The sequence below is a fragment of the Oncorhynchus tshawytscha genome, linkage group LG19 (assembly GCF_018296145.1).
Source record: "Oncorhynchus tshawytscha isolate Ot180627B linkage group LG19, Otsh_v2.0, whole genome shotgun sequence".
Classification (NCBI taxonomy): domain Eukaryota; kingdom Metazoa; phylum Chordata; class Actinopteri; order Salmoniformes; family Salmonidae; genus Oncorhynchus; species Oncorhynchus tshawytscha.
Window position 1 is genome coordinate 11,488,121 of NC_056447.1, and position 20,450 is coordinate 11,508,570.

Below are 20,450 nucleotides of genomic sequence, written 5' to 3' on the forward strand. Positions count from 1 at the left end.
TGTCCACCATTATATAAAGTATCTTAGGCCTATACTTAACAATGACACGCCAGACAACTTTCCCCTAAGAAGTAGCCAAAAAATGTTTTGACAGACATAACTCGAAAACACATTGCTCTGACCCGCTTGCACTTCCGTCAACATTTTCCATGTTTAAACGTTTTAACTCATTGCTCTGGCCCCCGTTTTCAGGGTGGGAAATATGGTTCACGTTAGAATAAGAACAGAAACATGTATTATGTTAAAACCAAGTCCTGTTTACCTTATACACATACCATTGGTGGCCGCGGACTGTCACTCAAGGTCTTAGTGGGTGTTACCAGTTGACTTCGTAGGATTTACGAACGTAATAGATCTGTGATTGACAGTAGACAACGACAGTCAGGCGCGATAGACACTACGAACAGAACACAGATACACTTTGCCTGTAACCGCGCAGTTTTAGATAAAGGACATCCAGAGTGAGTTCTATTTTTTATTCCATCATCGCAAACAGCCGGTTTTCAACTAGTGCCCTCTATCAGAGTTCATGAAGAAGTGACGACGCGTTTTACACTTTTACATTTGGTGCCTGGACTGGACGATTCATTGAGTGTCTTTATGTGACAGTTGAGCTATTTGTCCGTTTACTTTAGAGATGGCAGATTTACCGCTGCCGCAACAGTTGGTTGACATAGACCCAGATTTCGAGCCACTCTCGAGGCCCCGGTCATGCACCTGGCCTCTGCCTCGACCAGAGTTCATCGAACCCGCCTGCTCAAACACATCTTCACCGGCGCCTTCAGTCAAACAGGAGCCTGTCGAATACATCAGTAACCTCAGTTTTTTAGAAGAGTCAGAGGACTACCCGGAGGATCAGAAACCGCTCGTTTTGTGCAATGATTTTCAGTGCCAGGGGAACTGCATACACCCGCAGCAGGAGAAACAACATCCACAGCAGTTACAGCATCATCAGCAGCACCCGTGTCCTCAGCTGCCGCACCAGCAACAGGTTCCCCCGGTCTCATCCCCCAACGGGTCGAATTCGGTGGCCGCCGCCGCAGCCGTGCAGAGGAAAAGCAGCTCGTCGCGTCGGAACGCGTGGGGGAATATGTCCTACGCGGACCTCATCACCAAGGCGATAGAGAGCTCACTGGAGAAGCGACTCACCTTGTCTCAGATCTATGACTGGATGGTGAAGAGCGTGCCATATTTTAAGGATAAAGGAGACAGTAATAGCTCAGCAGGTTGGAAGGTAAGCAATACTTATCAGTTCTTACGTGATATCTATATAACATTATGTAGGCCTATTTTATAACCAATTCGTTTTGTAATAAACCCTGTTTAATTTTTCAAGTCAATACAATTACGAGGTTTAATGCCAAGAATGTCCAACTTCATTAATTCACTGTGTTCACAATGTCCTGCAGTGCAGCGTCATGGATAGATAGACGTATCTGGGGATCACGGAGCAGTGATAAAAGACAATAACCAAATTGTGTATAATTATGAAGGACGTCTGATATTCCCCCCACCTGTTGCATGTACATGGTGCCGTGGTCTCACCCAGTGAGTACGGTGCGGTCGGTGGCTGGTTTGGCATTGTCTATTTTATCAAAGCCAGATTTACTCAAATAAACCTCGATGAAGCCCAAGTTCACCATACAACATATAACTCCAACAACCAGAGTGACATAGGCTATTCACCGAATTTGACAAACAGTTTTCACCAAATGTATATACCAAATGTAAATATCAAGCTATACAAGAAATAGCCTCTGATGGCGGCATACTTCATATCATCCAACAAAAGGACACACTGCTCAACTCAGCTCAGCCATAGAATAATGGAGCCAATACAGTGCATTCAGAAAATATTCAGACCCCTTGACTTTTTCCACATTTTGTTACGTTACAGCCTCATTCTAAAATGGATTAAATCGTTTTTTTTCATCGATCTACACACAATACCCCATGATGACATCACAATACCCCATAATGACAAAGCAAAAACAGGTCTTTAGAAATTTCTGCAAATGTATAAACCCCCGAAATAACACATTTACATACAGTACCCATCAAAAGTTGGGACACACCTACTAATTTATTTATTTTTCTATTTTTTTAAACTATTTTCTACATTGTATAATAATAGTGAAGACACCAAAACTATGAAATAACATATGGAATCATGTAGTAAGCAAAAAAGTGTTAAACAAATCACAATATATTTTATATTTGAGATTCTTCAAAGTAGCCACCCTTTGCCTTAATGACAGCTTTGCACACTCTTGGCATTCTCTCAACAAGCTTCACCTGGAATGCTTTTCCAACAGTCTTGACGGAGTTCCCACATATGCTGAGCACTTGTTGGCTGCTTTTCCTCCACTCTGCGGTCCAACTAATCCCAAACCATATCAATTGGGTTGAGGTCGGGTGATAGTGGAAGCCAGGTCATCTGATGCAGCACTCCATCACTCTCCTTTTTGGTCAAATAGCACTTACACAGCCTGGAAGTGTGTTTTGGGTCATTGTCCTGTTGAAAAACAAATGATAGTCCCACTAAGCGCAAACCAGATGGGATGGCGTATCGCTGCTGAATGCTGTGGGAGCCATGCTGCCTTGAATTCTAAACAAATCACCTGTATTTGGGGAGCTTCTCCCACTCTTCTCTGTAGATTCTCTCAAGCTCTGCCAGGTTGGATAGGGAGTGTTGCTGCACAGCAATTTTCTGGTCTCTCCAGAGATGTTCGATCGGTTTCAAGTCCGGGCTCTGGCTGGGCCACTCAACGACATTTAGAGACTTGTCCCAAAGCCACTCCTGCGTTGTCTTGTCTGTGTGCTTAGGGTCGTTGTCCTTTTGGAAGGTGAACTTTCACCCCAATCTAAGGCTCTGAGCGCTCTTGTGCAGGTTAGCTACATTCTTTGCTCCGTTCATCTTTACCTCGATCCTGATTAGTCTCCCAGTCCCTTCCACTGAAAAACATCCCCACAGCATGATGCTGCCACCACCATGCTTCATCGTAGGGATGGTGCCAGGTTTCCTCCAGACGTGACGCTTGGCATTCAGGCCAAGGTGTTCAATCTTGGCTTCATCAGACCAGACGATCTTGTTTCTCAAGGTCTGAGAGTGCTTTAGGTACCTTCTGGCAAACTCTAAGCAAGTTGTCATGTGCCTTTTACCCAGGAGTTGCTATCGTCTGGCCACTCTACCATAAAGGCCTGATTGGTGGAGTGCTGCAGAGATGGTTGTCTTTCTGGAAGGTTATCCCATCTCCACAGAGGAACTCTAGAGCTCTATCAAAGTGACCATCGGGTTCTTGGTCACCTCCCCGACCAAGGCCCTTCTCCCCCGATTGTTCAGGTTGGCTGGGAGGCCAGCTCTAGGAAGAGTCTTGGTGGTTCCAAACCTTTTACATTTAAAAATGATAGAGGCCACTGTGTTCTCGGAGACCTTCAATGCTGCAGAAATGTTTTGGTACCCTTCCCCAGATCTGTGCCTCGACACAATCCTGTCTCAGACCTCTAAGGGACAATGGAAACAGTATCCCCCTGAGCTCAATTCGAATCTCATAGCAAAGGGTCTGAATATTTATGTAAATAATTTATTTCTGTTTTTTATTTGTAATACATTTGCAAACATTCTAAAAACCTGTTTTCACTATGTCACTAAGTTGTTTTTCTTTGTCATCATGGGGTATTGTGTGTAGATTGATGAGGGAAAATATGAATTAAATCAATTTTAAAATAAGGTTGTAACGTAACCAAATGTGGAGAAAGTCAGGTGTCCGAATAATTTCTGAATGCACTGTGTATGGCACATTTCTTCTCACTAGTTTGCAATACAAACACCATAGACAGGTTGGTTGTTTAGCAACGAAACCAACGTGTGCGCAACTATGTTTTTGAAAGGGTTGGCTTAAATTGTTGACAACCTGTAAACTATGTTTCATCGCCGATGTTTATTGAAAACATAAATGCATTTACACAATTTGCACTTGTGTCTCTCAAATACATTGTAACTGTTAGCTATATGGCAAATTTGAGCCGTATTAGCAATGACATGAAATCAGTCAAAACACCTCAAAAGACATGGAATCAAGAACACAATAAAACTAGCTTAAACAAGTCACTTACAATTCCTCACATGGCATTTCTTGTCATTTTTGCTAACTATCTGGCCATCCAGAATCAAACCAACACACTGACTTTAAAACATTTAAAACGTCAAAGTGTCATCAAAACAAAATTCTAGCTTGATAAATCAAATGCATGAAAGCGATGTTGTCTATTCTCATGTTCATTCACAATTGAGAATAGTCTATGCTCAGGCTTAGGCTATATACCTTTTTTTCAACACCTTAGGATAGAATATTTGGGAAATAAGATACTGTTAATAACTTTAACTTTAATCTAAGATTTTATGATAGGCCTAGTAGGAGGATAGATTATTGGCCATTTAGTTTTCAACCTTGCGTGAAGGGATTTTCCTGGCCCGCATGGGTCATTATTAAGCCTAAACTTGATTAAACTTGTCATTAAATGTTTCTATAGGCTATTGATATGGTTTGTTCTCTCTCGTTATTAGTCCCATTGCTACCTTACGTTTTTAGGCTATTAAAACAACCTTTTGAGATAGAACTTTCACATTCACAGTCACATTCACAGTTTGATTGGGAGAAAGCCATGCATAAAACAATAAACAATAAACAATAAAACACTGATATTGTAAGAAACGACATTCCTCTCATCTCTGACCGGCTGCCTACTCCAGGTTGCTGTGTCTGTCAAGCTGAGTGTGGTGCCTGCGATCTGATGATATTCTGTCCATTCCTCTGATAAAGGTCAGGACGATACAGCTAATTAGTGACCTTCATTTATCAATCAAGTACAAGGGAGGAACAAAAATCCACAGACACTCAGCAGAATGACTTTGACACATGTACAAGTGTGTAGTGTATTTTTTTAACGTATCCTACTCCCCCAAATACACCCTCAGATAGTGGGGTCAAAACCAGGGACCAGCCATTATTGGCAGCAACCCTGGAGCAATTATGGTTAAATGCCTTGCTCAAGGGCAGATCAACAGACTTTTCATCTAGTCAGTTTAGGGATTCAATCTAGCAATCTTTCAGTTATGGGACCAACACTCTAACCGTTAGGCTACCAGGGTACACCAGCATGGAGACCTAAAGCAGCACCTAAAACTTTACCATGCCGTCACATTAATCTGAGCGAAGTCATCTGACCTCCCTGTAACGCAAGTCCTGCTAACATGCCCCGTACACTCACACTAGGCTGTGAGGTCACAGTTTGTCATGTGATTTAATGATCAGTTTGACGTATTAAGTCTTGTGGGGCCTCAGTGTGTCTGGTGACTGCTACTAGGAATCACAGATTCAGAGGTGCGGATTAGACCAGCCTGACCAGGGATCAATAGCATTCTTCCTGCTTTATAACTCTCTGGTTTACCATGATGGTTAGCTAGATGGTCATCTTTAGCTTAGTTGGTAAAGCACGGCGCTTGCAACAGCAAGAGAGTGGGTTTGATTTCCAGACCACCCATATGTAAAAATATGATGCATGCATGTAAGTCACTTTGGATAAAATAATCTGCTTAATGGCACATATGATAATTACATTGTAATTCTGAATTGAGTTGCAAATTGCTCTTTTTTTTCAGTTCTTGAATTTGAATTGGCCACACCCCACAGGAAACGTAATTAGAATTTGAATTAAAACCTCGTAAATGTAATTAAATGTAATTGAAAATGTAATCTACGTAATCCCCAAAATGAAATATTTATCATGAGAGGGCCATAAACAATAACTAGTAATCCTGCATGCTCCAAGAAAGGTTCAAAACTCACCTTTCTGGTAAAAATTGTTATAAATTGCTGAGGTATAGTCACTTTTGAGGACAAAAGCTCAAGTACAAATATGATACAAATATAATTTATTTCCTATTTAACAAAACTGTATGAATAAGGCTTGAAATGACTCATATCTTTTTAGTATATTGAATTTATAAAACAACTAACTTTAAGATTTCACCTTCTTTATAACTGTAAAATACATATTTGTATATTTAGCGTTAGAGAAAATGTGCATATTTTTTAAAGTTCTCCCTTGATCAAAACGTCTGCCCCCATTGCTGTCAACGTCTCACAGATATCTAAGTAATCTTTTTTAAAATATATATATTTTTTACCCCCTTTTTCTCCCCAATGTCGATCTTGTCTCATCGCTGCAACTCCCCAACTGGCTCGGGTGGCGAAGGTCGAGTCATGCGTCCTCCGAAACATGACCCGCCAAACTGCCCTTCTTAACACCTGCCCGCCTAATTCGGAAGCCAGGCGCACCAATGTGTCAGAGGAAACACCATTCAACTGACGACCGAGGTCAGCGTGCAGGCACCCAGCCCACCACAAGGAGTTGCTAGAGCACGATGAGCCAAGTAAAGCCCCCCCGGCCAAACCCTTCCCCAATGCTGGGCCAATTGTGCGCTGCCCCATGGGACTCCCGATCACTTCCGGTTGTGATACAGCCCTGGACCGAACCCGGGTCTGTAGTGACGCCTCTAGCACTGCAAAGCAGTGCCTTACACCGTTGCGCCACTCGGCCTGATCTCATCTTTCATTTCATATTAATCTCTTCCGTCTATGACAAACAGAAAGTTTTTTTTTTGTTTAAAATCAATGAATTATTTTAGATTACTGACATGAAATCCATCTCTGAATGAGCTACAGCGACGAAACCACTCTAGCCTGCTGCGCTACGGTGTACGGATTCCAGGCATATATGTTGTTAGTGGCTGTGTCGTAGATTTCATCCAGGAGTTGATGGGACAGTCGGAAGAGCGAATGAAATGGTACGAGAATCAAGGCTACCCCTCAATGTGATCGATTGCGAACTATGGTGTCCAAATATACATTTTAAAGTGAAAATCTCTATCGAAACCGGTACCAGAACCCAAAACAGGGGACTTTACATATAAGAGAAGTTACATTTTTTATTCAATTCAATTCAATGAAATTCAAATTACTTATCGCCATAGTAGTCATTCTCCTAAAACAATTTGAAATAATTAAAGTGGTCATGTTGAGGGTTCAGTTGTCTATAATAGTTGATAATTCCTTACTTATTTTGAAATATATACGTTACATATATATACGTTATTCTAAAATGGATTCAATACCCGATTATGACAAAGCGAAAACAGGTTTTCAGAAATGTTCGCAAATTTATTACAAATGAAAAACAGAAATATCTTATTTACATAAGTAAACAGACCTCTTGCGATGAGACTCGAAATTGAGCTCAGGTGCATCCTGTTTCCATTGATCATCCTTGAGATGATTCTACAACTTGATTGGAATCCACCTGTCTATATAAGGTCTCACAGTTGACAGTGCATGTCAGAGCAAAAACCGAGCCATGAGGTTAAAGGAATTGTCCGTAGAGCGCTGAGACAGGATTGTGTTCAGGCACAGATCTGGAGAAGGGTACCAAAACATTTCTGCAGCGTTGAAGGTCCCCAAGAACACAGTGGCACCTAAAGGACTAGTGGACCATCACAAACAAGATTCTCTGGTCTGATTAAACTATCAGACCAGAGAATGCCAAGAGTCACATCTGGATGAAACTTGGCCCCATCCCTATGGTGAAGCATGGTGGTGGCAGCATCATGCTGTGGGGATGTTTTTCAGCAGCAGGGACTGGGAGACTAGTCAGGTTCGAGGGAAAGATGAATGGAGCAAAGAATAGAGAGATCCTAGATGAAACCCGCTCCATAGTGCTCAGGACCTCAGACTGAGGCGAAGGTTCACCTTCCAACAGGACAACGACCTATGCACACAGCTAAGACAATGCAGGAGTGGCTTCGAGACAAGTCTCTGAATGTCCTTGAGTTGCCCAGCCAGATCCCGGACCTGAACCCGATCGAACATCTCTGGAGAGACCTGAAAATAGCTGTGCAGCGACGCCCTCCATCAAATCTGACAGAGCTTGAGATGATTTGCAGAGAAGAATGGGAGAAACTACCCCAAAAACAGGTGTGCCAAGCTTTTAGCATCAGACCCAAGAAGACTCAAAGCTGTAATCATTGTCAAAGGTGTTTCAACAAATTACTGAGTAAAGGGTCTGAATACTTATGTAAATATGATTTTAAGTTTAGGATTTTTTATACATTTGCAAAAATTTCTGAACCTGTTTTTGCTTCATCGTTGTGGGGTGTTGTGTGTGGATTGATGACGGGGAAAAAACGATTTAATCAATTTTAGCACAAGGTTGTAATTTAACACTGTGAAAAAAGTCAAGCGGTCTGAATACTTTCCGAATGCACTGTATTTAAAAATATCAGAATTCATTGGATCAAACATCTCATGACAAAGAAAAATACTGTTTGATATATTTGAGTTGTAAACAAACTAATATTTGAAATGGTATGTGTATTCTTTGCATTAATAAGTGGCATATATCCCTTCGATTAAATATTTGCCAAATTTATGAGATTTTCATGTTTTATTTTGAATTGGTTTGAATTGCTTGGAATTAAATTCTACTTCCCTGAATTCAAATTCAATTCAAATTCTGCTTACTGTGGTGTGGGATCAATTCATTGTTTTAATTGAATTAAATGTAGAAATTCCGAATTGACCCCAACATTGATAATTATGTGTCACGTCCGTTGAATGGATGAGACCAAGGCTCAACGTGATGAGAATACATCTTCTTTAATGAAACGAAGAAACAACAAACTTACCAAAACAACAAAACGAACGTGAAGCTATATATAAACAAGTGCAGACACAGGCAACTAACCGTAGACATACAAAACCCCTAGACAGGAACAAAAACACATACATCACCTATGTCACACCCTTACCTAACCAAAATAATAAAGAAGACAAAGAATACTAAGGCCAGGGTGTGACATTATGTTACTAGAAATAATGGTAGTCTTCAGGGGAACCTCAACGTAACAACAGCAGCAGTACAGCTTCAGAGAAGTTGACTCGTTTCTCAAAGCTGAAGTGTATTCTCAGGGATGTGAAACACTCTGATCACAGCAGATGGAAATAGATTGAATAGAGCCAAGACAATTCGCTATTATATCTAGTTGATTCTGTCTACACATTTGTCACAGCTGATCCTTTCGTGTGAAGAACACGTTTCTCCATTATAGGCGAACCAACTTGCTTATCATAAGTGCTTCACAGAGCATTCATTAACTATTCAAATGTACTACTTGGGTGCTTCACAAATCATTCAAAAAACGAATGGTAATAAAATGTACAATAAAGCCTTTATAAATGGTTGTTTGCTTAAAGCCGAATCTGTGGACAGGAATGGAGGCCTACTCACAGGCACAGGTGTGTTTAGAACTGCCTCTCATTCACTCCACTACAGAGCTGAAGTTTTTGCGTATCAGTCTCGAGCCCGTTATGTTACTTTTATGGACGCCAGGCACCCCTCCCTTCTTCAGGCTAAAAATAGAGGATTACCTGGAATTACCTGCGATACTCCAGAGGTGTGTTTCAAGACGTAACAGTTATTGCCATTTGCCCTCGTTCTCCTTGTTAAAGGTCAGTGTCAACGTTCCATGCGGTCATGGGATGTTTCTTTGGATCCACTTTTAAGCTTTAGCGGTGGGTATGTGTGTCAGAGAGAGAGAGAAGAAGAAATCGAGAGAGACAGAGAGAGAGAGAGAAGAAATAGGAAGAGAGACAGAAAGAGAATGAATAGACAGAGAGAGAGAGAGAAGAAAGTGAGACTAGCTAAGTCTTCTTCTCTCTGTCTCATGGCAAAATGTGTAGAATTGAAGGATATTAGCTTAAATTCTGCAACAACAAAATATGTCTCTGCCCTGTGACAAAATGTGTAGAATTGCATGAAATTAGCTTGAAAATTGCGAGAGAAAAAAAATCAGCCTTGCCCAGAAGCCGCTTTTAAAATGTTCCTTCCAGGGCCTGAGAATTGGTTCGTCCGTCCGTGCACTGACGAAGTTATAGTAAAACTATGAGTGGGTCCCTGATGAATTTGCTATCACAAAAGGGGTCCGCGGCCCTACAAAGTTTGAGAATCCCTGCTCGGAGGTTCCCCTCTAGTATAGAAAGGCTATTGTATTATGGTCTTCTTTTCAGTCCAGCATTTCGTTATGATGGACTCAGCTCAGCCAAGACTGAAGAATAGTTTCTCTCCATCATAATAGACTTGCTAAAGAAATGTCCCAAAGTCATTTACACCACCTATACTGTATGCACATTTTATTTCAGAGTATTGCATTTACTGTCCTTCTAAAGCAGAATAAATGCTATATTTTCTCACATAATCCTTTTTGACCCAATTTAACTATGCCTATAGACACAGTGTCCATGATGCTATGGTTTGTTTGTGTGTCAATCCTGAATGTTTGGTTCCTTTTAAACTCTAACACAAAAACACCTCTGTTTATATTAGTAATGTATTACTCTGTGTACTTGTCCATATTCCTCAACAGCACTGTTTATGTAGCAAAATACCCTGCTGCTGGTGGCTGTGCAAATGTTTAACAGTCAGCATTGATGTGGCTGGTTGCTGGATGAACCTTGGTACCCCAGCAACTTTTAAATTCCAGAGGAGTGAGGGAAGAGAGTGGAGAGATTCCCCCCTGTCCAGTGATACAGCACGTGCTTCGGCCTCCCTCCTCTCTGTCACTCATTTTAGTGACTTCTTTCGAAACAAACAAGTTCTAGAACCTCTGTCGGAAAACTAGAGAGAGACCTGTAGCAGACTTATCTAAAAGTAAACAAAACAAAACACACTATCGGTCGATGCACGCGATGATGTTGTAGGACAAGAGAAGCACAACAAACAGTGAGTGAGTGTGTGTGTTCAGAGTTGTTCACGGAAAGATTTGGCATGCACTGCAGGTTATTGGCACCCAAATGCACTGCATGACTCCCGTGGACACAATGACACGATTCCCTGTTGTTGTCAATTGTACAACGCTCTGAGTTTGTTGTGGTGTCTTACAGACATCCAGGCAATCAGAGAAAGCTTCACTTAGCTCTATTTCTCCACTTAGTGTTGGGTCACACGTGAACAGCAGACAGTGACACTGCACTAGACTAGACAGTTGTAAAAGTACCATAAGCCTCAGTGGAGCTGGTCTGGCACTAGGCCAGTTCAATAAGAGCTATCATAACGCTGGCACAGGAAGTTGTCTCCTTTACTACAGCACTGTGAGCTGAGAGCAGGCTTGGGCTCAGACTAGAGGCCACATGTATCAAGCATTTCAGAGTAGGAGTGCTGATCTAGAATTAGGTTCCCCCTGTCCGTATCATCTTATCCATTGTGATCTTAAAGGCAAAAATAATCCTAAATCAGCACTCTTACGCGGAGATAGGCTACACATAGCCCCTGGACTAGTGTGATTGACTGCTGTAAGTGTGTGGTTGGAAGAGTAGAGAGAGAAAGAGCAATGAGAGAGCCCAATGGATATTGCAGAATAACAAGAAGAGTATGCTTTGGTGATTCGTCATAGAAGTGTTCTCCTCCTTGACGTTCGCCAAAGACATTCCTTAACGGCTTGTTTGTGCTTTTTAAATAAAATGCCCCACCAAGGTTATTATAGTACACTAAAACTGCATCTAAAACTAATCATGAATAAACTATTTAGTAAATTGAAATAAAATAATTAAGAAACCTGTTTGAAAAACTTAAAGTATACTGAAGCTATTATCTTTGAATTAAAAAAAACCGAACTAAAATGAAATAAAAACCATATTGAATTACATTTCTCCTTTACCCAAATCCAGATATAGCTGATGTTCTGAAAGAGCTGCAAAATCTGGACCCCTACAAATCAATCCAGACAATCTGGATCCTCTCTTTCTAAAATTATCTGCCGAAATTGTTGCAACCCCTATTACTAGCCTGTTCAAACTCTCTTTCGTATCGTCTGAGATTCCCAAAGATTGGAAAGCTGCCGCGGTCATCCCCCTCTTCAAAGGGGGTGACACTCTAGAAACAAACTGCTACAGACCTATATCTATCCTACCCTGTCTTTCTAAGGTCTTCGAAAGCCAAGTTAACAAACAGTTTACTGACCATTTCGAATCCCACCATACCTTCTCCGCTATGCAATCTGGTTTCAGAGCTGGTCATGGGTGCACCTTAGCCACGCTCAAGGTTCTAAATGACATCATAACCGCCATCGATAAGAGACATTACTGTGCAGCCGTATTCATTGACCTGGCCAAGGCTTTCGACTCTGTCAATCACAACATTCTTATTGGCAGACTCGACAGCCTTGGTTTTCAAATGATTGCCTCGCCTGGTTTACCAACTACTTCTCTGATAGAGTTCAGTGTGTCAAATTGGAGGGCCTGTTGTCCAGACCTCAGGCAGTCTCTATGGGAGTGCCACAGGGTTCAATTCTTGGGCCGACTCTCTTATCTGTATACATCAATGATGTCACTCTTGCTGCTGGTGATTCTCTGATCCACCTCTACGCAGACGACACCATTCTGTATACTTCTGGCCCCTCCTTGGACACTGTGTTAACTAACCTCCAGACGAGCTTCAATGCCATACAACTCTCCTTCCGTGGCATCCAACAGCTCTTAAACGCAAGTAAAACTAAATGCATGCTATTCAATCGATCACTGCCCGCACCTGCTCGCCCGTCCCGCATCACTACTCAGGACGGCTCTGACAACTACAAATACCTGGGTGTCTGGTTAGACTGTAAACTCTCCTTCCAGACTCACATTAAGCATCTCCAATCCAAAATTAAACCTAGAATCGGCTTCCTATATCGCAACAAAGCATCCTTCACTCATGCTGCCAAACATACCCTCGTAAAACTGACCATCCTACCGATCCTCGACATCGGTGATGTCATCTATAAAATAGCCTCCAACACTCTACTCAACAAACTGGATGCAGTCTATCACAGTGCCATCCGTTTTGTCACCAAAGCCCCATACACTACCCACCATTGCGACCTGTACGCTCTCGTTGGTTGGCCCTCGCTTCATACTCGTCGCCAAACCCACTGGCTACAAGTCTCTGCTAGGTAAAGCCCTGCCTTATCTCAGCTCACTGGTCACCATAGCAGCACCCACTCGTAGCACGAGCTCCAGCAGGTATATCTCACTGGTCACCCCCAAAGCCAATTCATCCTTTGGTTGTCTTTCCTTCCAATTCTCTGCTGCCCATGACTGGAACGAATTGCAAAAATCTCTGAAGCTGGAGACTCATATCTCCCTCACTAGCTTTAAGCACCAGCTGTCAGAGCAGCTCACTGATCACTGCACCTGTACATAGCCCATCTGTAAACAGCCCATCTACAGTGGGGCAAAAAAGTATTTAGTCAGCCACCAATTGTGCAAGTACTCCCACTTAAAAAGATGAGAGAGGCCTGTAATTTTCATCATAGGTACACTTCAACTATGACAGACAAAATCACATTGTAGGATTTTTAATGAATTTATTTGCAAATTATTGTGGAAAATAAGTATTTGGTCAACAACAAAAGTTTATCTCAATACTTTGTTATATACCCTTTGTTGGCAATGACAGAGGTCAAACGTTTTCTGTAAGTCTTCACAAGGTTTTCACACACTGTTGCTGGTATTTTGGCCCATTCCTCCATGCAGATCTCCTCTAGAGCAGTGATGTTTTGGGGCTGTTGCTGGGCAACACGGACTTTCAACTCCCTCCAAAGATTTTCTATGGGGTTGAGATCTGGAGACTGGCTAGGCCACTCCAGGACCTTGAAATGCTTCTTACGAAGCCACTCCTTCGTTGCCCGGGCAGTGTGTTTGGGATCATTGTCATGCTGAAAGACCCAGCCACGTTTCATCTTCAATGCCCTTGCTGATGGAAGGAGGTTTTTACTCAAAATCTCACGATACATGGCCCCATTCATTCTTTCCTTTACACGGCTCAGTCGTCCTGGTCCCTTTGCAGAAAAACAGCCCCAAAGCATGTTTCCAACCCCATGCTTCACAGTAGGTATGGTGTTCTTTGGATGCATCTCAGCAATCTTTGTCCTCCAAACACGACGAGTTGAATTTTTACCAAAAAGTTCTATTTTGGTTTCGTCTGACCATATGACATTCTCCCAATCTTCTTCTGCATCATCGAAATGCTCTCTAGCAAACTTCAGATGGGCCTGGACATGTACTGGCTTAAGCAGGGGGACACATCTGGCACTGCAGGATTTGAGTCCCTGGCAGCGTAGTATGTTACTGATGGTAGGCCTTGTTACTTTGGTCCCAGCTCTCTGCAGGTCATTCACTAGGTCCCCCCGTGTGGTTCTGGGATTTTTGCTCACCGTTCTTGTGATCATTTTGACCCCACGGGGTGAGATCTTGCGTGGAGCCCCAGATCGAGGGAGATTATCAGTGGTCTTGTATGTCTTCTATTTCCTAATAATTGCTCCCACAGTTGAGTTCTTCAAACCAAGCTGCTTACCTATTGCAGATTCAGTCTTCCCAGCCTGGTGCAGGTCTACAATTTTGTTTCTGGTGCCATTTGACATTTCTTTGGTCTTGGCCATAGTGGAGTTTGGAGTGTGACTGTTTGAGGTGTCTTTTATACTGATAACAAGTTCAAACTGGTGACATTAATACAGGTAACGAGTGGAGGACAGAGGAGCCTCTTAAAGAAGAAGTTACAGGTCTGTGAGAGCCAGAAATCTTGCTGGTTTGTAGGTGACCAAATACTTATTTTCCACCATAATTTGCAAATAAATTCATTACAAATCCTACAATGTGATTTTCTGGATTTTTTTTGCTCATTTTGTCTGTCATAGTTGAAGTGTACCTATGATGAAAATTACAGACCTCTCTCATCTTTTTAAGTGGGAGAACTTGCACAATTGGTGGCTGACTAAATACTTTTTTACCCTACTGTATCTACCTACTTCATCCCCATACTGTATTTATTTATTTGTTTTTTGTGCTTCTTTGCACCCTAGTATCTCTACTTGCACATTCATCTTCTGCCGATCTACCATTCCAGTGTTTAATTGCTATATTGTAATTACTTCGCCACCATGGCCTATTTATTTCCTTAACTTACCCAATTTGCACTCACTGTATATATATACTTTTTGTTTTATTTTGTTCTAGTGTATTATTGACTGCATGTTTGTTTATTCCATGTGTAACTCTGTGTTGTTGTATGTGTCAAATTGCTACGCTTTATCTTGGCCAGGTAGCAGTTGCAAATGAGAACTTGTTCTCAACTAGCCTACCTGGTTAAATAATGGTGAAATAAATAAATAAATAAAAATATTCAGTTCTAGTTTTTTGGGGAACAAAAATCTAATGGGTGTTTCAAGCACATTGAGATTTACTTCATAATTTAAGACTCAGCGAGATGACATTGCCACAAGCAGCACCTCAAGATATTGGGAGCGTGTTTGAGTGGTAAGGTTAAAGTCACCAATGGTACACGAAAGCCGAGGAATGAAGTCGGGGGAGGTGCATCTGCAACAGCTGAAAGTCAGATACTAATGTGGTTTTCTAACAGCAAGACTCAGATCAACATGGCAGTTTTGCAATTTTTTATATAAAGAATATATATATTATAATGTCGATTTTAACATGTATCTAACCCCCATATCACACATTACACACTGAAATCATAATATAATATTATGTGTGTACACATTGTAAAATCAGTTAGTGAGAGAGCTTCCAATATCAAATATTTTTTGTATTTATCCACTGTACACATAAATAATGGCAAATTGGTTCCTGTTTCAGTCATGTCTTTGCTCACATTTGTGTGGGTTAAAGAAAAACACCAATGATTGGTTGACAATAGAGCCTTCCACAATGCAGAAACATGCAGTCGACTGCAGTCAAAATTTCATGACCTTTGATCCCAGGATTTTTGTAAAGTTCCTGCAGTTGACATGTAGGCGCAAGTCTGACAATTTTATCCCCAGAATGCAACACACTTTGAAATGCTGACTTGACTAAAGTGATCTGCTCAAACATGCCCATTGAGATTAGTAGACAGAGTATCCGCACTACAAAGTGGTAGCCACAGGACCAAAATAGCAGAGTTTAGCCTCGCGTTTCAACACTCTTGGTTGTGGCGAAGATTTACTGTTTACTTCATGCATCTACATCATCTCGCTGAGTCTACTTTTAAACCTCACCTAACCTATGACCTGACCCATCACCCCAACAAAACAAAAGCTACACAACACATAAATGGCTCCTAGCCTCCCATGTATAGGCTACTTTATGTCCCTAATACTAAAACAGAAACAAATATAAATGTTTTTATAAAAGTTCAACTAAATAAAAACTAGTCAAGTGGATCTGAAAACTAACTGAAACTAAACTGAATTTCATATAAAAATCGTAAAACTAATAGAAAAAAAAACAAATAGAAAAACACAAAACTATAATAACCTTGGGCCCCAAATACTATATTTTGGGACTCTAAACCAATCCCTCTGTGCGAAAGGATTTTCAGTCAAAACACTTGGACTCTTACAATATCTATTTCATGTTTGTTTTTTTGTTGGCTATCTTGCCAGTGCTGTCTGAAGCGTGTTAATGTGTTAATATGGATGTGTGAGTTCAGATAGGGTGACTTATTATAAGAGATGTTCTGCAATAAAAAATGTACTGGAATTGGAATGCCCTGGGCCAAAGCCATGGTAGTTAGTCAGCTCAGTGGTGATGATACAGGAGAGGAGAGCCGGAGAGAACCGACTCGGGAGGTGAGGAGGATTATGGGAGCTACACTTCTAATTAGATCAGATACACAGACAGACAGATGGAATAACAAATAGAAGAGGAGATGCAGACGTAGTTAGAAATACAGAATGACAGGTAGCTGTGGGACTGACAGACAGTCAGGAAGACAGGCACAGACACAAACATGGACTCATAGGGATTAAGCCTAGCATTTTAATGTATCTCACACAACCTTCTGTGCTTGACTTGTTTTCAATTGACGTTCTGCAGTAAATGCCTAATAGTTGAGTGTTAAGGGAGTTCAAGTGCAGACAGAAATACTTCTGAGCTGTAGTACCTCCTCTTCTGTGAGATGAAACTAACAACCTTATGTCAGGAAATGCCAGCAGAGCTATGTGTGACTGACTGGCTGCCGGGGCTGAACAAAATCAGTTTCCCTCGTGTGAAAACCGTTCATGTACAAAACGGCTTCGTCACTGCATGAATTACTGCCCTGTCTATAAAGCAGCCGTTTTCCTCCTAAATATGTCTGATATTCTTCGACATAGCCTGGGGGTGCATCGCAGCAAGGGTAGGGTAGGGACGCTAGGCGCTGCTAGTAGCCACAGACCTTATTTTTAGGCCTGAAAACCATAACTCAATGAAATGTTCTTCTTACCTGCTAAAACAAACAACAGTTTAGACCAGCATTCATTTTAAGCTGGTCGGATGCTTGTCAAGCTGTTGTGACCAGCATGGTCTAACTGGTGCTGCTGGCCGACCAGCTTTTGTTGTGTTTTCGCTGGTGTTCAGTATTTGCTGTGTTTTCAACACTGGTAACCAGCATTAGCTAAAAACTACTAGCATCAAGTCACATTATACAGCCTTATGAAGACGTGATCCATTCCTGTTGAAATCCAATCAGAGTGAATTCCCACAAACTGCATTCAGAATGACTGCCAGGATTAGAACAATACACGAGACTACCTAAACCATCTAAACTGGAACAACCATTTCAGTAACAGGTGAAATATGTTAAACAAACACCTTAGATTAGTTTAGTTTAGTTTATATTTATATTTGTGTAGTATAAGATACATGAATTGATTAATTAATCCATCAATGTACAGTACATGCAAAACACAGATATTGAAACAAACAATTTAAAAAAAATCTAACTGCAAAAGAGCATGCTGGGAAATATGAATAGTACAGGTGTGGTTTTGCAGACCAGCAACATTCTGATTACTTGGGAGTCAGTCTCATTTGAGATTGGATCTCACAACTTCTCAGTTTCCTGCTTTGCCACTGGATCTGTGAGTATAATACAGATTGTTAAAAGACTAGAACCAATAGACATTCTGTCATTTTTCCCTATGGGGGAACCCTTTTTGGTGCCACATAGAACCCTTAGATTTGTCCCTATAAGGGAACCCTTTTGAGTTGCATTCAGAACTCTCTCATGAAGAACCCTCTGGTTCCAAGTAGAACCAATGACAAGTTCTACAGTTATACTTATAGGATACTTCAGTTATGCATACGGCACACACTGTTAAAAATTACCTGTAATTTGATAGTAAGTTACCGGCTACTGAGTAAAAATAATGTATTTTTACAGATGAATGAAGGCATTATTGTTCTAAAAGGACTTGTTTACCTTACTTTCACTGCTCTTACAAATGTAGGCGAGGGCACTGTGGTGGCTGGGTTAGCATATTTAGGGGCATGGTCTAAAATATATATATATATATATATATATATTTGAGCCAACCGTTAGTGGAAGTGTTGTATCAGTTTAAATGGTTTTATCATTATGTTGATGAAAGTCAAGCACCTTAATTGACCACACTCAGGTCTACAGTCTTGCTAAGAGCTTGTGATAAAAAAGCATTATACTGTTAACTTTTCTGGCGCAGGCGTTCCGCTAGCGACCCACCTCGACAACATCCAGTGAAATTGCAGAGCGTGAAATTCAAATTATAGAACTATTTAACATTCATGAAAATACAAGTGTCATACATCAAAATAAATCTTAACTTCTTGTTAATCCAGCCGCTGTGTCAGATTTCAAAAAGGCTTTACGGCGAAAGAACACCATGGGAATATCTGAGGACAGCGCCCCGCACACAAAAGCATGAAAAACATTTTTCAACCAAGCAGGTGCGCCACGAAAGACAGAAATAGCGATATAATAAAAGCCTTACCTTTGAAGATCTTCTTCTGTTGGCACTCCAAAAGGTCCCAGCTATATCACAAATTGTCCTTTTGTTCAATAAAGTCCTTATTTATATCCCCAAAAACTTAGTTTAGCTGGCGCCCTTCATTCAATAATCCAGCGGTTTCCCTCCTTCAAAATGCATACGAAATGAATCCCAAACGTTACCAATAAACTTCTCCAAACAAGTCTAACAATGTTTATAATCAAACCTCACGTACACTAATACGTAAATAAACTATCAAATTTAAGACGGAGAATCGTTATTGCCTTTACCGGAGATAAACAACAAAGAACACGCTCTCTTCCACGAGCATGAAAACACTACAGCCAAAATGGGAGCCACTTAGGAAATTCTAGCTAATTTTTCCAAAAACAAGCCTGAAACTCTTTCTAAAGACTGTTGACATCTAGTGGAAGCCCTAGAAACTGCAATCTGGGAGGATTTCATCTCATAATAAACATGACAGCCATTGAAAACAGTGGTAGGCTGAATCTTTTTTTGTTGATGGCTTTTCCTCTGGGTTTCGCCTGCCATATCAGTTCTGTTATACTCACAGACATTATTGTAATAGTTTTAGAAACGTTAGAGTGTTTTCTATCCAAATCTACCAATTATATGCATATCCCAGCTTCTGGGCCTGAGTAACAGGCAGTTTACTTTGGGCACGCTTTTCATTCGGACGTCAAAATACTGCCCCCTAGCCCAAAGAGGTTTTAAGAGATAACTTTTCATTTTCCAGTAACTTGTAGAAATTTATATTTGAACTGAAGGATGTTCAGCTTATGTTTTGATTCAGGGCTGGGTTTATTTTAATGTTACCACCCACCAGCGTAGTGCTGTTTATTAATCAGAAACAGCTGCAAAGTTATTCCTCTTTGAGACTGAGATGAGCCAAACAGCCTTGTGTTCACTTGGCCACAAATTAAAATTGGGGGTGCAAACTTGTTTTGACACCTTGCACTTTTTTTTACCTGAAAAATATCATAAGCCATTGGATAATTTGTCCCAATTTTTTTTAGCTAGTCTGTATGTAAAAATGATGTATGACCATTTTATAAATTGTAGCCACTGGGATTTTTGCCCATTCTGCAAGGCAAAACTGATCCAGCTCCTTCAAGTTGGATGGGTTCCGCCGGTGTACAGCAATCTTTAACCTGTTGCAACAAGCAATCCCGTATCCGGGATCGTAATTATAGCCTCAAGCTCATCACCATAACGCAACGTTAACTATTCATGAAAATCGCAAATGAAATGAAATAAATATATTGGCTCTCAAGCTTAGCCTTTTGTTAACAACACTGTCATCTCAGATTTTCAAAATATGCTTTTCAACCATAGCAAAACAAGCATTTGTGTAAGAATATTGATAGCTAGCATAGCATTAAGCCTAGCATTCAGCAGGCAACATTTTCACAAAAACAAGAAAAGCATTCAAATAAAATCATTTACCTTTGAAGAACTTTGGATGTTTTCAATGAGGAGACTCTCAGTTAGATAGCAAATGTTCAGTTTTTTCAAAAAGATTATTTGTGTAGGAGAAATCGCTCCGTTTTGTTCA

At 40.9% G+C, this 20,450-nt stretch overlaps 1 protein-coding gene across 2 annotated transcripts in view; it reads left to right on the forward strand.

Moving 5' to 3' along the window:
• The first annotated feature begins 358 nt into the window (after positions 1 to 358).
• Positions 359 to 20,450, forward strand: part of LOC112218371 (forkhead box protein O1-A) — a 66,840-nt gene continuing 46,748 nt past the window's right edge. For both annotated transcript variants that reach the window (XM_042301361.1, XM_024379102.2), the window contains exon 1: positions 359 to 1,234. In XM_042301361.1, coding sequence (XP_042157295.1) covers positions 638 to 1,234 — 597 coding nt within the window. In that variant the 5' untranslated portion in view covers positions 359 to 637. The remainder of the gene's footprint in view (positions 1,235 to 20,450) is intronic.